The following is an 18,587-nucleotide window of genomic DNA, read 5'->3' as shown; positions in this document are numbered from 1 at the left end:
CAGACATCTCTGACTCAAGAATGAAGAGTTTAGGAAGAAGCATATGTTTGTGTTCACACACACCAAAACAGCAGCAATTGCTAATCAATACTGGGAGGTTACCGATCAACAAATTAATACTTTAAATACCGGAACATTATTTGATCAGCCAGTTGACCCTGCTTTTTAAAAATTGGTGAAAAACCAGCCCTAGATCTTTTCCCTTCTTTCCTGCATTCCCTTCCTTCCCCTTCTGACTCCCATCCTCTTAATTCTGTTAAACATAGGGACCAGTTAAGTTGAAATGAATCTCATAACATCCAATGAACCTCCTAACCTCCATTGTTAGGAAATTTGCACTTAGTTTGAGTCTACCCACCCTCCCTGGGGTTTTTTGTTGTTGTTGTTGATTTTAAGGGTCTTTTTCAGGTGTGAACCTAGAAGTAAGTGCTGATGAGATCAACATGTTGCGTATTGCCGGGTCATCAGCACTTACCTTCGGGTGCGGTGATAAGCAGCTTCAGGAGCAGAGTGTTGCCAGCCTGGTCAGTTTGGGAAGTGCTGTTCTATCTCCACTGCATTTCTAGTTGGACAGAACTCAGCTATAAATAGATGACCCCTTTTTTTACTTAAGCAGTTCAGAAAAATGGGACAGTTCTAAAGGTTAGAACGAGTGCTATTTTTAGGAAGGGGGAGTTACCCCTGGTTTTAAAAGGAAGCCCTGGAATTCCAGTCAGTATAGTTCATTATTCAGTGCAGTATTCTGACATAGATAATATGGAAGCACTGTGGTTAACCTGGAAGAAAATTGCTCCATGACAGTGTCATTTTCAGTTTTACCGTTATGACTAAATGAAAGGGAAAACATAACTTGCTATCTGTCTGTTTGAAGCTTTGATGCTATCCATGGGTGCAGTTCATAAAAATACCAAGAGGAAGGGGCTGATCCAGAAAATGATGCAGGATGATCCATGCCCAGATTGGGGATTTTTTACTTTCTTTTCTAATTCTCGGTTGTCTTGGGCGGGATTGAAAGTTCTTTCTGAAAGTCCGACAGGGATTGGCAAAAATAAACTGAGGTTCTGCTGCTTGAGTGCAGTTGATTGTACATGCACAAAGAAACTCATCACAGGTTTTTGGACATAGTCCCCTTCTCTTCATTGTTGTGTCACATGTGGGGGAGGGGTGACTGCTGTCTTATGGAGGGTCATGGCTCACCGGTAAAATACCTGATTTGTTATATTTGGCTGCCACATTCAGTCTTTGGCATATGCAGGACATCTGATGGCAGAACTAGGAAAGAACTTTGCTTAACATATTGATAAGCAATGACCAACCAGAAAGGATGGTTTTGGGCAAGGTAGACCAATGACCGATGTTGCCTCTTAGGAGCATGGTAGTGTAGCCATGCACTTCTCAACCAAACTCGGCAAAGCAGAAATTCAGCTATAACATGATGATGTCATCACCAAAAGCTTGGAGTGGGCAGCTGTCAATGACCTGGCTTAATATAAAATGGCATCACACTGTTAAATATTTATATGCATCTTTTCAGCGAAAAGTTCTCAAAATGGTTTGCGCAGCAAAAGGAAGGAAAAAATACTTTCCTGTACCAACTAGTCTTTGCAGTCTAAAAAGAAATAAAAGAGAGACAGTGGGAGGGACGCTTTACTGGGATGGCTGAGTAATTTTGGGGGGCTATCCTGTATGGCCTGCATTGCTCTGGTTTCCCTTTTGGGGCTGTTGAAAACATGGTGGTGAGCAACATGTGTGCATGGAGCTGTTGCCTAACAGTAACACTTGGTTTTCACTTGGTTTTCTGCCTCCATGATGACAATAGAGGCCTCAGTCACTCTGTTCCTTAGTCAGTGTACAAACTGGAGATGTAAAGCACGTAGGATAGCTGCTTGCCGCCTTTGTGGGATCCCCAGTTGCTTTAGAGTCATGATCATGGACTATGCCTGCCAAACGTGGACATGGAATCAGACACGTCCAAACATCATTCCTTTTCTGATGAATTTCATTCTTTCCCAAGTGCATTCCAGAGATGACCAAGATTGCCAGAGGCAGAGACCATTGAAAGTATCCTGGGATATGTTAACTCCAAACAGACCCCTTGATTCCTTGGAGTAGTTTTTTTTTAAAGGGTTGAAGTAGTATGTCATTTCTCAGTGAAAGGTCAGAGAGTTTGAAATTCCTCATAAGGTTGCAGTGCAGTTATTGTAGCAACTCATTATCTTTGGCTTTTAATTATATTCTGGGGGAAGGATAGCTGCAGCTGCTGTTCTGGAGCTATGCTGATGTTTGCAATAGGCTTAAATCAGCTGTTACGTGTCTGTGAAGAGCAAGAAGAACAGAGGTAGGGCTGTGCACTCTCAGGCTATAGGTACCTCAGGCTGGCAAGCATGGACATAGTATAATGACGAGCAACTAGAAAAACACTGTTTGGGTGAAGTATCCAAAAGAGTGAGGTCTGCTGAGCAGAGAGATGGCACACTTTGCCTCTTGGGTTTGTAAACTAAAGTCAGCCATGCTTCTAAGTACTCCTGTGGCTACACTGGCTGCTGATCCATGTCCAGGCCCAATTTAAGATTTGGACTTTTAAAGCTCTATATGGCTCATGACCAGGTTACCTGAAAAGCTGCCATCTCCGTTATGAACTGACCTGGCCTTCTCCTTTTAGTTGCTTTTGGTATTCTGAGTTTCATTTCAGTGTTTTTTTAATTGCACTGTTCTATACAATTATTTGACTATTGTTGCTCTTATTTTTTCTGATTTTGCTTTCTACTGTTTTTCAATTATATTGTATGCAGCCTTGAATGCTCTGATTACTTGGAGAAAAAGGTGCGTTGCAATTCATTTAAATACATACCTACATACATAGTGTCTGGGGATGCTGTGTGTACCACTAGACATCACCTCATGTACCACCAGTGGTACCCGTACCACTGGTTGAGAAGGACTGGTTTAGAGTCTTATTCAGGGCTATGGTTCCAACCCTGCCAAAAGTCAGTCATCTAATGCAATGATGGGCAAGTCATCATCCATAGGGACACCCCCATTGATTTCTACCGTTTAGAGCTGCTTGGTAGAAATTTGGTAGATGATGTTATCTGTTATTGTACTGCATTTATACCATACAAAAAAATTATCTGTAGAATTTCTACCAGTTATAATCATCTTTAAATCTAGTTGCAGTTTTCATTTGGGAGAAATTAGACTTTTTGTTGGACAAAAGTAATGAGGGTTGTAAGGAAGGGAATTAGGGGGCATCCATCCATCCTTCCATCCATCCAATCTTTCATCCTCTCTCCCCCTAAGAGGACCCAAAGCAGTAGAAAACAAAAGGGGCTTATGGAGAGGCATAGAGAGCAGTGTAAAGAATAGGCATTCTAACCTTAGCCACTGAAAGCATTTGATACCTGCTGTGTTCTGCAATCCTTTAGCAAACAGTAGGATTTTTTTTTTCCTTTTGCAGTTTTAAATGAAATCTTAGATTCTAGGGATCCCAAATTCTCTACTCACTCCTGCTTCAACCTGTAAATGTGTTTAAAACTCGCAGCCTTGCTTCTCAGTAAAATATGCTAATGGAGCTTTTGCTACAGCATGCTGGTTGAGAACACTTAACATTCACAGCAGGATATACTGTACACCTGTTAGAACAGATGTCAGCTGTGTGGTGCCACCTGGAAACAAGAGAATTAAGACTGATTCATTTCCATCCACCTGCCTTGTCGTTTGAAGGTGTGAAATACAGCTGTGAGTTTGATCCAGTTCTGTGATACTTTTTTTTGTAAACAATGCACGTGTATTGTTTGGTGTCAGTGCATTGGTTGGGGGGGGGGGGAGAATGCATAGGATTGGGCCATAAGACAACCATAGTGGATCAGGAGGGCAGAAAAAGGGATGCAGTCAGAGCCAGAGTTGCAGTGAAGCACTGGAGAAGCTAGTAATAAGGTGCTGTGCCTGACTGCTGGGAGTCTCGGTTTGAGATGCGTCCATAGAAACTTTTTCCCCTCATGCCATACAGTGTTTGTCTGTTATTAACCTACTTTATTGGTCAAGACTACTGTTCACCAGCGAACAACTCCCCTTCAGCTGTTGATTCAGAACATGGCTGGATCATTGTCTGAGTTCACTAGCATATTAAATTATGATGCCTACCTACCTCACAAGGTTGTTATTGTTGGAGTTGATGCAACTCCGTCTGCTGTTCACAGGGGGCAGGATGCTGTCCAGAAGGGGTCAAGCTATGGCCCAGTGACTCTACTCTTTTTTACCTGTTCTCTCTGTGATCCTTGTGGGGGTGTTGCCCTAACCCTTTATCCTTCCCTTCTCCTCTGAGCACTCTCTCTCTTGTCCTCTGACCACTGACCTGTTAAGATGCGCACACCAGGGCTCTGATGCCCAGGACATCTTGAGCACAAGGCATGCAGGGCGAGGCAGCTCTAGGGCCTTGCTATCTCTAAGTGTTAGCTGAACCTCTGATCCTAATCAGATGCTGTAAATATACACTCAATGGAACTGTAAGTAAATAACTTCTTTTTTGCAACTTTAACAAGCCATTGCCTCTTTGTCTTTTTTTTTTTTTTTATTGATTAGCAGTCAGCTGGATGAGGGAGGTTCCCTGGGGTGATACCCAAAGGGGGGGTCTGCTGCTTAAGCTACTCTGCTTCCCCCCCAAAGAGAAAACTATTTTTAATTTCCTCCAACAGTTGTGAGGACAAAGTTAAGCCATTTCTGCTCAATGTTGCATATACGCAACAGGGACCAACTGCGTACCCTTGTGGGCCGGTCAAAAATGGGTTTTAATATTTATAAAATACTTCATTGATTCAGCTTGCTCTATGAAGGACTCTAATGGTTTGAAATGGATTTGTTTAATGTATATTTTGCTCTTCCTTTTTAGGAGGCTCAGAGCAGATTAAATGCAGTTCTTGGTGGTCCCCCATCCAGGCACTGATCAGGTCCACCCCTGCTTCGCTTCACCAGTACTGTAGTATTATGCACTTCTTGCCCATTCATTGGGTTGTAGTGCACATTCTTTATTTAATCCAAGTTCTGTACTAGCATAGGAAATTGCAGCAGTATAACTCCTGTCACTCTGCTTGGGCCCTGTGCACCATATATGTGCACAACTAAATGCTCACACGCTGACTTTCATTGTCCTGTCCCTGCAATAGTAAGGAACTTAACATTTTCCCCCCGTCAAAGGCTCTTCCATCTGGAAGTGGCAGCCTGAATGGAGGCCTGCCCAGGCTGCTTTATCCTCTATCCAGTGGTCAGCTGACTGAATAGCTGAACATCAAACGCTTCACTAAGTAACCTAGGAGACAGAACTTCCTACTTGCATGGAATGACTTAATACGGACCCAGGCACCCCCAGCTGAACCCTGATGCCACCAGTGTGCTCCTGCTGAGTTGCGTGCCAAGAAACCGCATGCTGAGTTTCTCAAGTAAACTTAGTGGACTGTGCTGATTTGTTACCATCCTTGAAAAGACTGCTGGGTGTAGGAAATTCTGCTATTCAAAACCTGTGCACCCACAAATCCAGCGATGCCAGTCATTGGTTAGGAGGTACTTTTCTGTCTCCTGGGCCTTTGATTTGTATTTTTTGTCCTGCATTTTCTCTGTGGCTCAAGCCAGATCACACCTTTCAAAACAAAACCAACAACAAATACCCAAAGTGTGGTTTTTAGGAAGTTTAGGCCCAAATCTTAACCCATTTTGAGCACTGGCATAACTGTTTCAATGGGACGTGTGCTGCATTCTGCAGTTGGGTGTCACTCACGGAGGCATCCACAAAGTAAGGGAATGTTTGTTCCCTTACCTTGGAGCTGCATTGCCCTTATGTCAGTGCTGGAAAGTGGGTTAGGATTGTGCCCTTAGTTTCTTATATCTTTCTGAAGCAAACATCTGTAATGGGTTTATATGTCTTTATATAAAACTTGTGTAACCGTGCTCCCAAATTCCATGTGACCCAGACACCCAGTTTCCAGGACTATAGCAAAGCTGTAATGTAAGACTATTAATTAGTAGTAAGCAGACATTGCATGCCATTATTCTCAGCAACTACATCTCTGTGATGCCTTTCCAAAGCATTCCTCTTCACTCCATTTTTTCCTATTGAGATTTTGTGATCCAGTTGCTGCTTCCCGTGTCGTTTAAGAATCCTCCCACTGTGATGTACATGTACATGCCTTTGGGCGCAATCCTACCCTGCACTAGAACAGGCAAGCCAAGAGGCTTACACTGTATCCAGCGCAGGATAGGGGCCCAAAATGGCTCAACCAGAGGCAAGGGGAAACTTTTCCCCTTACATCCAGGTAATGTACCCTTATCCCTATGGGTCTCTTCGGACTTGTGCCACCTCCTCTGCAAGAGACTTGCGCCCGCCCAGGTGGAGGGCAGAATTGCGCCCTTTGTCCCTCACCAGGGTCAATTTTATCACAGTAGTACCTCTGTGGGTGCAATGACTACTTACTGCTGTCACCTTGGTAGAATCAGGAATCAGGAAACATTTTGGACCTTTCCGTCTGTAGTTAACATGGTTGTAGCTATTTTTTGAAGGTGTGTAGCTAAAGATACCTGATATGTTGAATGAAGTGAGCCCAGGGAGTAGTTGCCTTCTGTTAACCAAGAAGAATTATCAGGTTTCAAAAATCACATGGAAAAATATCTCCCCCCAATCACCACTTTGGAGAGAAATTGCTGCTTCATGGGTGTGTGTAACTTTCATATGCAAGGGATACAGGGGAAGCATAAAGCCCCCCATGGCAACAAGAACACCCATGCCAACCAAACTCCCTTGTGGTGGTTTGGTGGCTTCACTTTTGGTCAGCTTCTGACTTTAACCTGTCTCCTAAAGGTGGGTTTAAAATACAGGCGTGCACCCCTTAATAGCCATCCACCTAATGACAGACCTCACACACCACAAAGAGGCTCTTTTAATGAGGTCTCCCATAGCCAGAAGCAGAGTGTCTGTTTACACAACAAAGAGGCTCTTAATGCAAGAAAGAGGCAATCTATCTCACTAGCCTGTGCAGCCAGCTAGTGTCTGGCAGGGAGGGTGTGTTTACACAACAAAGGCACTAGATTGGGTTGAATGTTTGCTTAAGGACCTAATCGCATAACAATGGGGATTGGAGAAGTGGCAAACACCTATAATGTCTTTTTTCCCCCTGAAGGCCAGAAGCGATGTGATGTTAATCATGTGTTTCCTCCTGTATGTGTGTGTGTGTGTGTGTGTGTGTGTTTTAAAATGTAAATAGCAGTTGTGCCCACCCCCATCCAGATCAGGAGCATAACAGAAAGAGTTAAAGCCCCCACTCTGTCAAACTGGTTAAGGTTTCTGCAGATGCTATTTAGGTTAAAAAACAAGCAAGCATGCGGGAGCAAAAAGACATGACTAGAGTTGTACTGAATCTAGTGTGACCCTAAGGGCCACTTTTACATTTTGTACTGATTCCAGGGTAAAAAAGATATGTGCATCACGTAATTTATGAAGACACTCATATGTATAAATTGCAGTTTTTGTCTGTGAAGCACCTTTTCTTTTGCACTAAAATGAACATTTGTAATTGCCTGGGTCCTCACCATCCCTTTACCTTCAATCAGGTTTTTTAAGTTGTAGCTTGTTTCTGTCCTCCCCTAGGAATTGCACCAGTAATATATAGTCCAGAGACCATCCCACACAGAAATAAAAGAGAGAGGTTTGATTTGTATTCCTTTCCAGCTAGATTCCTCCATAATTAACCTACTGTAGAAAGATAAGAACAAGTTCACCTTCTCAGGAATGTAGGGGGGGGGGTGTTCCGGAGGAGGGAGGATGAGGCACCTAGAAGGGTCTTTAAACATGTGGTTTGCTTTGGTAACAAATCATAGCATTCAAACTACATCTGCAGATGAACAAAAGTTCTTTTATACAAGGATTGTCCATATTATTCTACAGAAAAGAGTGCTGAAAATGTTTTTAGCTCATGTGAACTGACCCTCAGAGAAGTGCCTTGCAGTTTTGGGGTGCTATTATCCAGGAATGGGCACTCAACTTAGATTGACTGTGAAAGCTCCGTAAAGCACTTTCCAGGAGATTGCCGAGTAGCTTGCAACCAGGCCTCCGACAGGAAGAACATTGGTTTCCCGCTTGTCATTGGCTCTCTGGAGCAGATAAGATGACCACACACTGGAGCAGATAAAATGACTGGAGGGGGTGCGGGAAGGCAGAACAGGGATCAGCGAGGGGGTGAAACTGTGGGAGGGCTTGATCTGGTAGCAATGGCATGTGTCGGATCCTATCGCCTTCAGCAACGGCAGAGATCCTATCCCCTCCCTGCACCTCTTCTCTCCTTGGATTTGAACTTGCAGTGAAATTGCTAGCAGGGTTCTAAGGAGACCCATTGCAGAGCAGAAGGCTCATGCAGGGGTAAGGGGTAAGACTCTCAGCCTCCCTTCTGTGTATAGCACGCTCGTTTTTGGTGTGGCTGAACTAATAGGAGAGAGGGGAGGATAAGACTGGGCTGTTAATTACATTCCAGAGCCTTCTGGGGCAATCTTCCACAGAAGCATCTTCCTGGTGCAAGGCTCTGTGGTTACCTGCCACATCAGCAGGTTACTGCAGGCTGGAATGTTAATGCTTTCCCTACAGTGCCGCAGGCCAGGTAAAATCTTTTGGGGGGTCAGATGTTGTCCACAGGCCATAGTTTTGGAGATACCTGCTTTAGATGGATGTAGTTGAAAACAGCTTCTGCTTTGGAATGTACTCTTTAGTGATTCATAAGCCCGTTCATTCCTTCTAAATAGTGCATACACTGAACATGTAGTGGGGATGGGATTGCTCCCTTTGACCTTTCTCCCTAACCTCAGTGTACCCACTAGTCCCACCCCCAACCTCTGTGCCTCAAGCACACAATATGAAAGGGCCCCCCTTGATGCCTACAACTTTTACACATACAGATTCTTCCACATGATAAGGAACCTTGTTGATTGCATGCATGGGACATCTCCCAGACCTTCAGCTAAACATGAGGTTGGGGAGCAGGGACATCAGGTGTGATTCTATTCCCTGCCCTTACACATTTCAAACTACATGCAGCTGGCGGTATGAAAGGCTACTAGCTACAAGACCAGACTGCCAGTGAGTCCCAGTGAGCTTGGGTCAATGGCAGCACACTGGCAAGATAGCCACCACCTCCACCAGCTGCCCTGTTCATCTGGTGGTATTATAAGCCATTGCCACTGAAAAGTGACTGCAGCTCCCTCCATCTACTGAAAAGGCAAGGACAGGCCTGGGAACCAGTTCAGAAGGGAGACATGGCCACTGTACCCACTCACACTTCCACTCCTCCCTTTTGGTCCCCGTTCCCACCCATCCCCAGCCTTTTCAAAAGGGAGGCCAGGCATGGGTATGGAGGAGAAGAACCACCATGGCCAAATGGAAGAATGGTGTAGACTTAACTCCTTGCTCTCCAGTCATTTCCCACTCAAAACAACACTCCAAACTGCTTTTTCCTGTGGATGGGAAGGGATGGTTAGATTGATTTTCAACTGACGAAGGCCTTCGTTTGTTCAGTTTCAGTTCAAAAGCCAGCAGCATCTTATTTGCAACTTTGAAGTTGAAACCAAACAGGTTTCCTAATTTTGCATCCATGGATAATTAGCTGCCCAACACTCTGCTGTGCCCTAGTTGGGAACATGTTGGGCTGAATAGGGTAGGGATAATTGCATTTATCTGAATGAAGACATGAGCTAAATAAAGATTCTGGGGGAAAACAAAATGCTGGCTTTTTCTTGCTGTATTAGTGGCTGGACAGAAATGCAGAAATAGACTCAATTTGGCATAGAAGCAGCTGCTTTACTTGGCAGTTCTCTCTATTTTTAGAGCCACTGCACAACGTCTGTATAAATCTGTAAATGTTCTCGACACAGGCTTGCTTGATAAGAGGCATCCTGGCTTTTAGTTGTGTTTCCTGTGTTCGGCAAAAAAAGTGTTGGAAACAATGGAGTTCATTTCACATAAAGTGAGGCCCTTCTCCATTCTCCTTTGGATGACATCGAATGGCACTCAGTGCTTGCGGCTATATGAAGAATAAAGTATTTTTACACATTATGTAGGCAGAGATGAGGATGAAGTGGGATAGTGATGAAGAAGAGAACTGTAAGATAGAGTGGATATATCTTCCAGTTTGGGAAAAGTGGTCTGTTGTCCCAGAATATATCTGTTCCTAAGGTGTAAAATTACCATTTTCAGAGCAATGATACCAGCCTTCAAGCTGACAAAAGAGAATTGAGATTCAAGCCTCCTTCTTTTGTACATGCAGTCTGAAGTAATAAAGTCACTACCGGCCTCTGTCCATGCTACACAATAAGCCAGAAATTGGAGTAATTAGTGCTTCATGTTTCAGCAGTAGCTGAACTGAGGAATAATAACCACTGTGGAAAACAACATTTAAAGTTATAATGCTGATCCCTTAACATGCTTTATGTACCTGATTCTTCATACAGTCATGATGAAAATAGAGTAAAAGACTTTTAGTGCTTTTTCAATAAACGAGTTGTTGTAACGATACTTTGTAACTCTTTGCCTATTCTGTACTAGTGGCCCAGTATTACACCCCCAACCAGTTTCTGCTATGCAGCCATGTTATGGAAGTGCGCGCTGCATGCAGTGGTGGTGGTGGTGAGGGGGCTACCAGACAGTCTAAGACAGGTAAGTAAAAATATTTTGTGCATTCCTCTCAGTAGTTCTGCCTGGCCATCAGTTGGTCTCCAGGGACCTATACCAGCTCTCTCACTGGCATAGGTCTGCGAAGAATCAGGGGCAGGTCTGGGCCAGGAATGGGGCATAGGATCTCAACATACACTGCTGCCACTCAGACCCTTCCACTCCAATGCCCTGCCTGGCCCGATCTCCTTCCTGAGTCATCCCCTGCCTGCCACCACCACCATACCTGCTCCAGTGGGTGTCTGAAATCTGCTGGTGAGCATGTAGAGCCTTCTATGTCCTGAGGCACTGTTTTGTTCGGTTGGACACAGGAGAGCGAGCTCTGCTCCACTCAGAGTGTTGAGGTGGGACAGGCTCCTTTAAGGTGGTCAAATTTTGGATTAGGGATGCTCAACCTGTAGTAGTTATATTGCTAAATAGCAACAGTTATCAGTACTCTGCTGGACTGTCCTTGTAATTCTTGTGTGAATAATAATTTGAGCCTTAAAGCACCATTTGGAAAAATCCTGCCCTTTGGTCACTCTTGATAACACTTTGATAGTATGAACTAAGGGGTGACTGAAGTATGTTGAAGGATAACTAATCTGTATTAAGTGGACTTGAGAAAATGCTTTTATCTTTGGACATGGTCCTGCCATGTAACTGTCACCCAGGAAAGACCACCCTGCGCAAAGCTTCAGATACTGGAGTGCCAAATTGCATGTAATTTTGTCTTAGACCAGTAAATGTTGTGGGAAACTGGAAAGGGAATAATGAATCCCATCATGCCAGAAGCCATGCAGAGTTCTGGCAGGGATGTTAATTTATTCCCTGAAGATTGAAGCCATTCCAAGGAGGAATTCATAAAGCAGTAGAATGCATAACTTGGTTGGTATCTTGCCATGATTTCATTGCCAAGAAACAAATTAAACCAATGAGAATAGAATCCTGTGGGAAAGCAGCTGAATGCAGAATCTGCCCCAGGAGTTTTAGCTAATAAAATAACTTAAACCGGTTAGCATTATTGGCACCTGTCCATCAGACAATGGGTTTGTAGGACCTGTGGATGAAAGCAGGGACAAAGTATCTTTTCTATGAAGCACTCCAAGACCCAGCAGTGATTTGGAGACTATAACTTACCTAATTCCCGACTTCTGTCCCACTTAACCTTTGGTGACTGATCCCAAGGAAAGTATTTCTGGAGGAGCTGTAGTTCAGTGGTAGAGCAACTGCTTTGCACCAAGAAGTCCCAAATTCAATCCTTGCCTTCTGCAGTAAGGGCTAGGAAAGATCTTTGCCTCAAAGAAACCCTGGAAAATGGCTGCCACTCAGAACTGAATGGTCTGACTCAGTAGAAGGCAGTTTCTTGCACTTCAAGGGTTTTCTGGAAAGTATTGGACTGTTCACCTAAGTCCCATTGCCATTAAAACAAAATCAGGGTGAGCTTCCTTAGAACCAAGCACCTGAATAATTTATAAAATGAACCCATAAGGTGCTTCAGACAGTAGATTTATGTATGGAGGCTGGCTGTCAGTAATATAATACAGTAATAACATTTTGTGAAGTCCTGGCGCCATCCGACCAACTCCACTTTAGCCTTCGGGTTTTGCTGCTCTTGGTCCATTTTGTTTATTCTTGATCTTCCTACTTCTTTCTCATGTGGTCTACACAGGGCTCTGCTGTTCATAGCATTATGTGTACAGTTCTGCCCCAAATGCTGGCTAGTTCTTAGAACAGACAAAGCCAGCACTGTTCCTCCTTCCGCACTTGAGGCTTTGATCTAATGCAGAGGTTCCCAAACTTTGCAGCTCCATGACCCACCTTGTCTTCTGTGGTGGGTCATGATGCTGCTGGTGGTGCTGGAGGCCTCTCCTGGTCCAGTGATCTACTCTGCAGGCCTCTGCAGGCCTCAGATGGCCCTCCGAAGTCTCCAGAAGCACCTCCATAAAAACCGGGATATAAATCTAGTTTGTAAGTAAAATAGCAGTCCCTTGTCATGTTTCTTTATCTGTATAGATCTGTTATTCCATATTCATCTGTGCTCCTTTTGTCTTGTATTTCTCCTTGTCAAGCAATTCCATTCAAAATTTTGACCAAAAAAAGCAAATATGTTGTTCAGAACAAATATTAAAGTTGGATCATCATCATCATCATCAAAATAATTGTATTTGTGTGACATTTAGTTATTTTGGAATGAAGAATGTAAAGAATGTGGTTTCTTTTCAAATCATGGTTTGGGAGTTGGGAGTGCCCTGCAGTTTGCAATAGTTTCCCATTTCTCTCCTTTTCTATACAACCTTTCACTGTCATGAAAAAGAGGAATTCAAGCATGGGGGGACTGCATAACCTTCTGGGGTCCTCTCTGTCTCTTTACCATGGTTAGGAGATTGAACCGTACTGGTACATCTGTACTGGTACTTGGAGAGCTTCTCAATGTATTTTTTTTTCCTGACAGCAAGTTTTAATGTAAGTTACAAATAGAACATAATTACAATAATAGAACTCTTCCCTTGATTTTGGAGTCAAGATCCTTGGAATTGTGCGTCATCTAAAAGTCTTTACTTCTAGCCAAGACATGAAGATTTGAAAATATGCCATCTTGTAAGTGCTCAGTTTCCTTTGGGCGTTGGTCTTGAGGTGCTTTTACTTGATAAAAGGGTCTCTTTCTGTCTGCCTTTTAATATCACTTTTTGACAGGATGACAAAGTGAAGATTTTTGGAGAGAGCTGGTGCCAGCACGTGAAAGGAAATTCTGTTGCTGAGTTTGTTTTTCCTTAGTGCTGACATTTTTAAACTGTACATTTATTTCAGTCTTGTCAAGGACATGGTTACATAAATCAACATTTGGACTAATTGGGAGCAGTTCAAGCTTAAAGCTAAGAAGGTCTTATCAGAAGCTACTTGTTACTTTTGTCTAAGGAATTGATTGGATGGGCATGTATTTTATAGACTCTTTCCTCTCCATGTGGAGAAGAATGTAGAATTAATTGTTGAATGGTAAATAAAGAATTAACTGCCTGAGGAGGTGGTGTGCTTTAGAGGAAGTTGTACACTCACAGATGTGTTCACTGAAATATGAAAGGAATATAAATGATACTTTCAAATAAGATCCTGAGCGTTGAGGGAAAATATACTGTTTTCTAGAACAGTTCCAGACAACTGAAAAATGCTGGATCTTTTGTTCCTTGGCTCTCTCTGCTCCACTCAAATGCAGCCTGCATCAACCACTGTGGCCTTTCTTCCTAGCATGCAAATCTAACTGTGTTTGTAGAGTGAGGAATTGCTTCCTACAAGTGGGGGTGAGGTTCTCATTTGGTCCCTCACTTTCCATTCAGTCACTGATCTGAATGTCTCCTATTCCAATTATCTTTATTCTTATTTGCTACTGTTTCGGTTTTCTGGCTAATAGTGTTTAGTGACTGCAGTTTCAGAATTTTACAGTCCAAGCCTATCCTGGTTTGGGCTGTACTGCCAAAAGGTTCACAGCAGCAGAAGTGAGTTTTGCTGTTGTAAAATGGTCATTTTTTTGAGCACTGCCACAGTAGGCTGCAATGGACCCCACAGCACCTGCCAAAGAAGTTAAGGCGGTGGTGGAGGTGGGCGGGGGGGGGGCAAAAATGGAGGGAGAATGGAGGAAAGGAGTTGGCAGGAGATAGCTGTGGCGCAGTTGCAGAACTGCCATGGGGTTTGATGGGGCAAATGCCCCAGGCATGAGCTGCTAGGACCCCACAGAAGCCTCCCTGAGGCTCCCGATTGGGTTGGAAACCGTGCTCCTGGTTTTCCGGAAGCATGGTTTATAGCATCATAGAACCTCAGAGAGGCTTCCCGGACGTGGGCTAAAGTCCCGAGAGGCTCGGTGAGCCTCAGGTGAGTAGGGGGGGTGGATTTTCGTGGGGGGGGGATGGCAAGAGCCTGCGGGCGGGTTGCCATTGTGGACCTTTGCCCCAGGTGTAGGGCTGGGGAGGTCCACCGCTGACATTGTGCAGGTCTGAGGATCCCCATTGTGGAGCATTTATGGAGGGCAAAGGGGAATTATTATATAAAATATATGAGGGAATGACATATGATCTGTGTCTCTGTGTCATGGTCATTCCTATAGGAAGAGATCATTTTGATTCACAATTTTTGTGTTGCTTGATTAATCTTTGTTTCTCTCTTCCTGTCACAGCTGTTCCACGTGGCCTACGTTCTAATAAAGTTTGCAAATTCCCCTCGTCCAGACCTGTGGGTGCTTGAGCGGTCAACTGATTTTGGACTTACATATGAGCCTTGGCAGTATTTTGCCTGTAAGTATGACACAAAAATAGAAGCGACATGGAGCATGCACATACACAGACCAATCCTAACAATGTTTTTGGAGTGTATAGCATCCAACATTTTGGCATAATGGAAATATCTTGTTTCCCCTCTGACTCTTTGTATCTCAAACATACTCTTATGACATACTTGATCACTTAATGTAGAGGTAACCAAATGTTCAATATCAATACTTTAATATTTCTTTTTAAAGTAAAAAAAATTCTTTTCTTTTTCTAGTGTTCTCTATCAAATCTATTCTAGAGCATGGATGGTGGATGAAGAAGATTCTTTCCCCTCATTTTGTGTGTTAGACAGATGGTCAAAGGATTCTCATTACAATGCTAATGGCTTGGCCCTTGCAAGATTTTCCGTTATTTCTAATCTGCTCTGGCTTAAAGGGTTTAAGGAGTACCCCAATGCTGGCGAATTTACATACATGTCCTCTCGTAGACTAAGCGTCGTAGACTATACGCTAATGTCCATGTCTTTGAAACCACATGTGAAAGAGTTTGACATCGGGGTTCTTACCATTAGTGATCACTTCCCTCTAACCCTGGTACTCGATCTATACTCGGGGAGAACACCAGCACAGCCAGGGGTTGAAGTAAACACAGAGTAGTGGCAAAATCATGGTGAATAATACCCTTTCTTTAAATTCCCATCAGTTAATTAGGGAATCAACAAGATTGACTATAGATTTATTATTAGACATTTTGAAGGAACCTGATCCCTTTGCCCAAATCCAGTCATTTGAAAACCTAATTGATCACATCCTTAGGACCCTGGGCTCCAACCCTAAGCGGAGCATTATACGTGGTGTGTCTGATAAAAAGGATTGGTTTGATAAAGATTGCAGAGACCTCAAGGCATTGACCAGAGCAACTTATTTAGCCTTCAGAAAGTCTAACGCTCCATGTGAGGCAGTTAAATATTTTTTCTACAAAAAACAATTTAATGCCTTACTGTTAGATAAAAAGCAGAAGTATACCCACGCTCAATGGATCAAGTTGTTGCAAGCGACACAGCAAAAAAATAACAATTTTGGGCCATGGTACCAGGCTCTCTTAGCTCCAAAATGTATGACCCAGTTGTAATCTCTTCTTCTATATGGATTAAACAGTTTACATGGGTAAACCGCTTTGTGAACTTTTAGTTGAAAAGCAGTATATAAATAAAGCTTCTGGTCCAACAAGAAGCTGATGGAACATACCAAGATCCAGGTCTACAGAGCTTGCGTCCTGAGTACACTTCTGTATTGCAGCGAGTCATGGACTCTTCGCTCACAACAGGAGAGGAAACTGAACGCTTTCAACATGCGCTGCCTCCAACACATCCTCAGTGTCACCTGGCAGGACAAAGTTCCTAACAACATAGTCCTGGAACGTGCTGGAATCCCTAGCATGTATGCACTGCTGAAACAGAGACGCCTGCGTTGGCTCGGTCATGTCGTGAGAATGGATGATGGCCGGATCCCAAAGGATCTCAGAGGATCCATAGAGATCTTGTGCAAGGAAAGCGCCCTACAGGTAGACCACAGCTGCGATACAAGGGCATCTGCAAGAGGGATCTGAAGGCCTTAAGAATGGACCTCAACAAGTGGGAAACCCTGGCCTCTGAGCGGCCTGCTTGGAGGCAGGCTGTGCAGCATGGCCTTTCCCAGTTTGAAGAGACACTTGGCCAACAGTCTGAGGCAAAGAGGCAAAGAAGGAAGGCCCATAGCCAGGGAGACAGACCAGGGACAGACTGCACTTGCTCCCAGTGTGGAAGGGATTGTCACTCCCGGATTGGCCTTTTCAGTCACACTAGACGCTGTTCTAGACACTAGACCCTAGAAGAACTTCACGTGGCCCTGGACTCCCTTGCCTTTGGCAAGGCACCTGGAAAAGACAGCATCCCTGCTGAAGTCCTAAAATGCTGCAAAGAGATCATCGTCACTGAGCTGCATGAAATCCTCTGTCTCTGCTGGAGAGAAGGTGGAGTACCTCAAGACATGAGGGATGCAAACATCATCACGCTGTACAAGAACAAAGGTGACAGGGGTGACTGCAACAACTACCGCGGCATCTCTCTCCTTAGCGTTGTAGGAAAGCTGTTTGCCCGAGTTGTACTAAAGAGGCTCCAGGTACTTGCAGAGAGCGTCTATCCAGAATCGCAGTGTGGATTCCGAGCCAACAGGTCCACCACTGATATGGTATTCTCCCTTAGACAACTGCAGGAGAAATGCAGAGAACAACGACAGCCACTCTTTATAGCCTTCATAGATCTCACAAAGGCTTTCGACCTGGTCAGCAGAGACGGCCTCTTCAAGATTCTCCCCAAGATTGGATGTCCACCCAGGCTCCTCAGCATCATCAGATCTTTCCACAAGGACATGAAGGGCACTGTTGTCTTCGATGGCTCCACATCAGACCCTTTTGACATCCGAAGCGGAGTGAAGCAGGGCTGTGTTCTTGCACCAACCTTGTTTGGGATTTTCTTCGCTGTCCTGCTGAAGCAGGCCTTTGGAACTGCAACAGAAGGCATCTATCTCTGGACCAGATCAGACGGAAAGCTCTTCAACCTCTCCAGACTGAGAGCAAAATCCAAAGTCCAGCTGAAATGTCTGCGTGACTTCCTCTTTGCCGACGATGCAGCTGTCACTACCCACTCTGCCAAAGATCTCCAGCAGCTCATGGATCGTTTTAGCAAGGCCTGCCAAGATTTTGGACTGACAATCAGCCTGAAGAAAACACAGGTCATGGTTCAGGATGTGGACTCACCTCCCTGCATTACAATCTCTGAGCATGAACTGGAGGTTGTCCATGACTTTGTGTACCTTGGCTCAACGATCTCCGACACTCATTCTCTCGATACCGAGCTAAACAAGCGCATCGGTAAAGCAGCTACCACATTTTCCAGACTCACAAAGAGAGTCTGGTCCAACAAGAAGCTGACGGAACATACCAAGATCCAGGTCTACAGAGCTTGCGTCCTGAGTACACTTCTGTACTGCAGCGAGTCATGGACTCTTCGCTCACAACAGGAGAGGAAACTGAGCGCTTTCCACATGCGCTGCCTCCGACGCATCCTCGGCATCACCTGGCAGGACAAAGTTCCAAACAACACAGTCCTGGAACGTGCTGGAATCCCTAGCATGTATTCACTGCTGAAACAGAGACGCCTGCGTTGGCTTGGTCATGTCGTGAGAATGGATGATGGCCGGATCCCAAAGGATCTCCTCTATGGAGAACTCGTGCAAGGAAAGCGCCCTACAGGCAGACCACAGCTGCGATACAAGGACATCTGCAAGAGGGATCTGAAGGCCTTAGGGATGGACCTCAACAAGTGGGAAACCCTGGCCTCTGAGCGGCCCGCTTGGAGGCAGGCTGTGCAGCATGGCCTTTCCCAGTTTGAAGAGACACTTTGCCAACAGTCTGAGGCTAGGAGGCAAAGAAGGAAGGCCCATAGCCAGGGAGACAGACCAGGGACAGACTGCACTTGCTCCCGGTGTGGAAGGGATTGTCACTCCCGGATTGGCCTTTTCAGCCACACTAGACGCTGTGCCAGAACCACCTTTCAGAGCGCGATACCATAGTCTTTCGAGACTGAAGGTTGCCAATACCAATAATAA

General features: G+C 44.5%; 1 protein-coding gene across 1 annotated transcript in view; it reads left to right on the top strand.

Moving 5' to 3' along the window:
• LAMA5 (laminin subunit alpha 5) overlaps positions 1-18,587 on the top strand; it is a 213,091-nt gene that overhangs the window by 63,206 nt on the left and 131,298 nt on the right. Inside the window, exon 3 of the mRNA XM_066625238.1 lies at positions 14,847-14,964. Within this exon, the coding sequence (XP_066481335.1) occupies positions 14,847-14,964 (118 nt within the window). The remainder of the gene's footprint in view (positions 1-14,846; positions 14,965-18,587) is intronic.

Source organism: Tiliqua scincoides, chromosome 4, assembly GCF_035046505.1.
Source record: "Tiliqua scincoides isolate rTilSci1 chromosome 4, rTilSci1.hap2, whole genome shotgun sequence".
NCBI lineage: Eukaryota > Metazoa > Chordata > Lepidosauria > Squamata > Scincidae > Tiliqua > Tiliqua scincoides.
The sequence above is the reverse complement of the archived record's forward strand: the minus strand, read 5'-3'. Positions and strand labels throughout refer to the sequence as shown.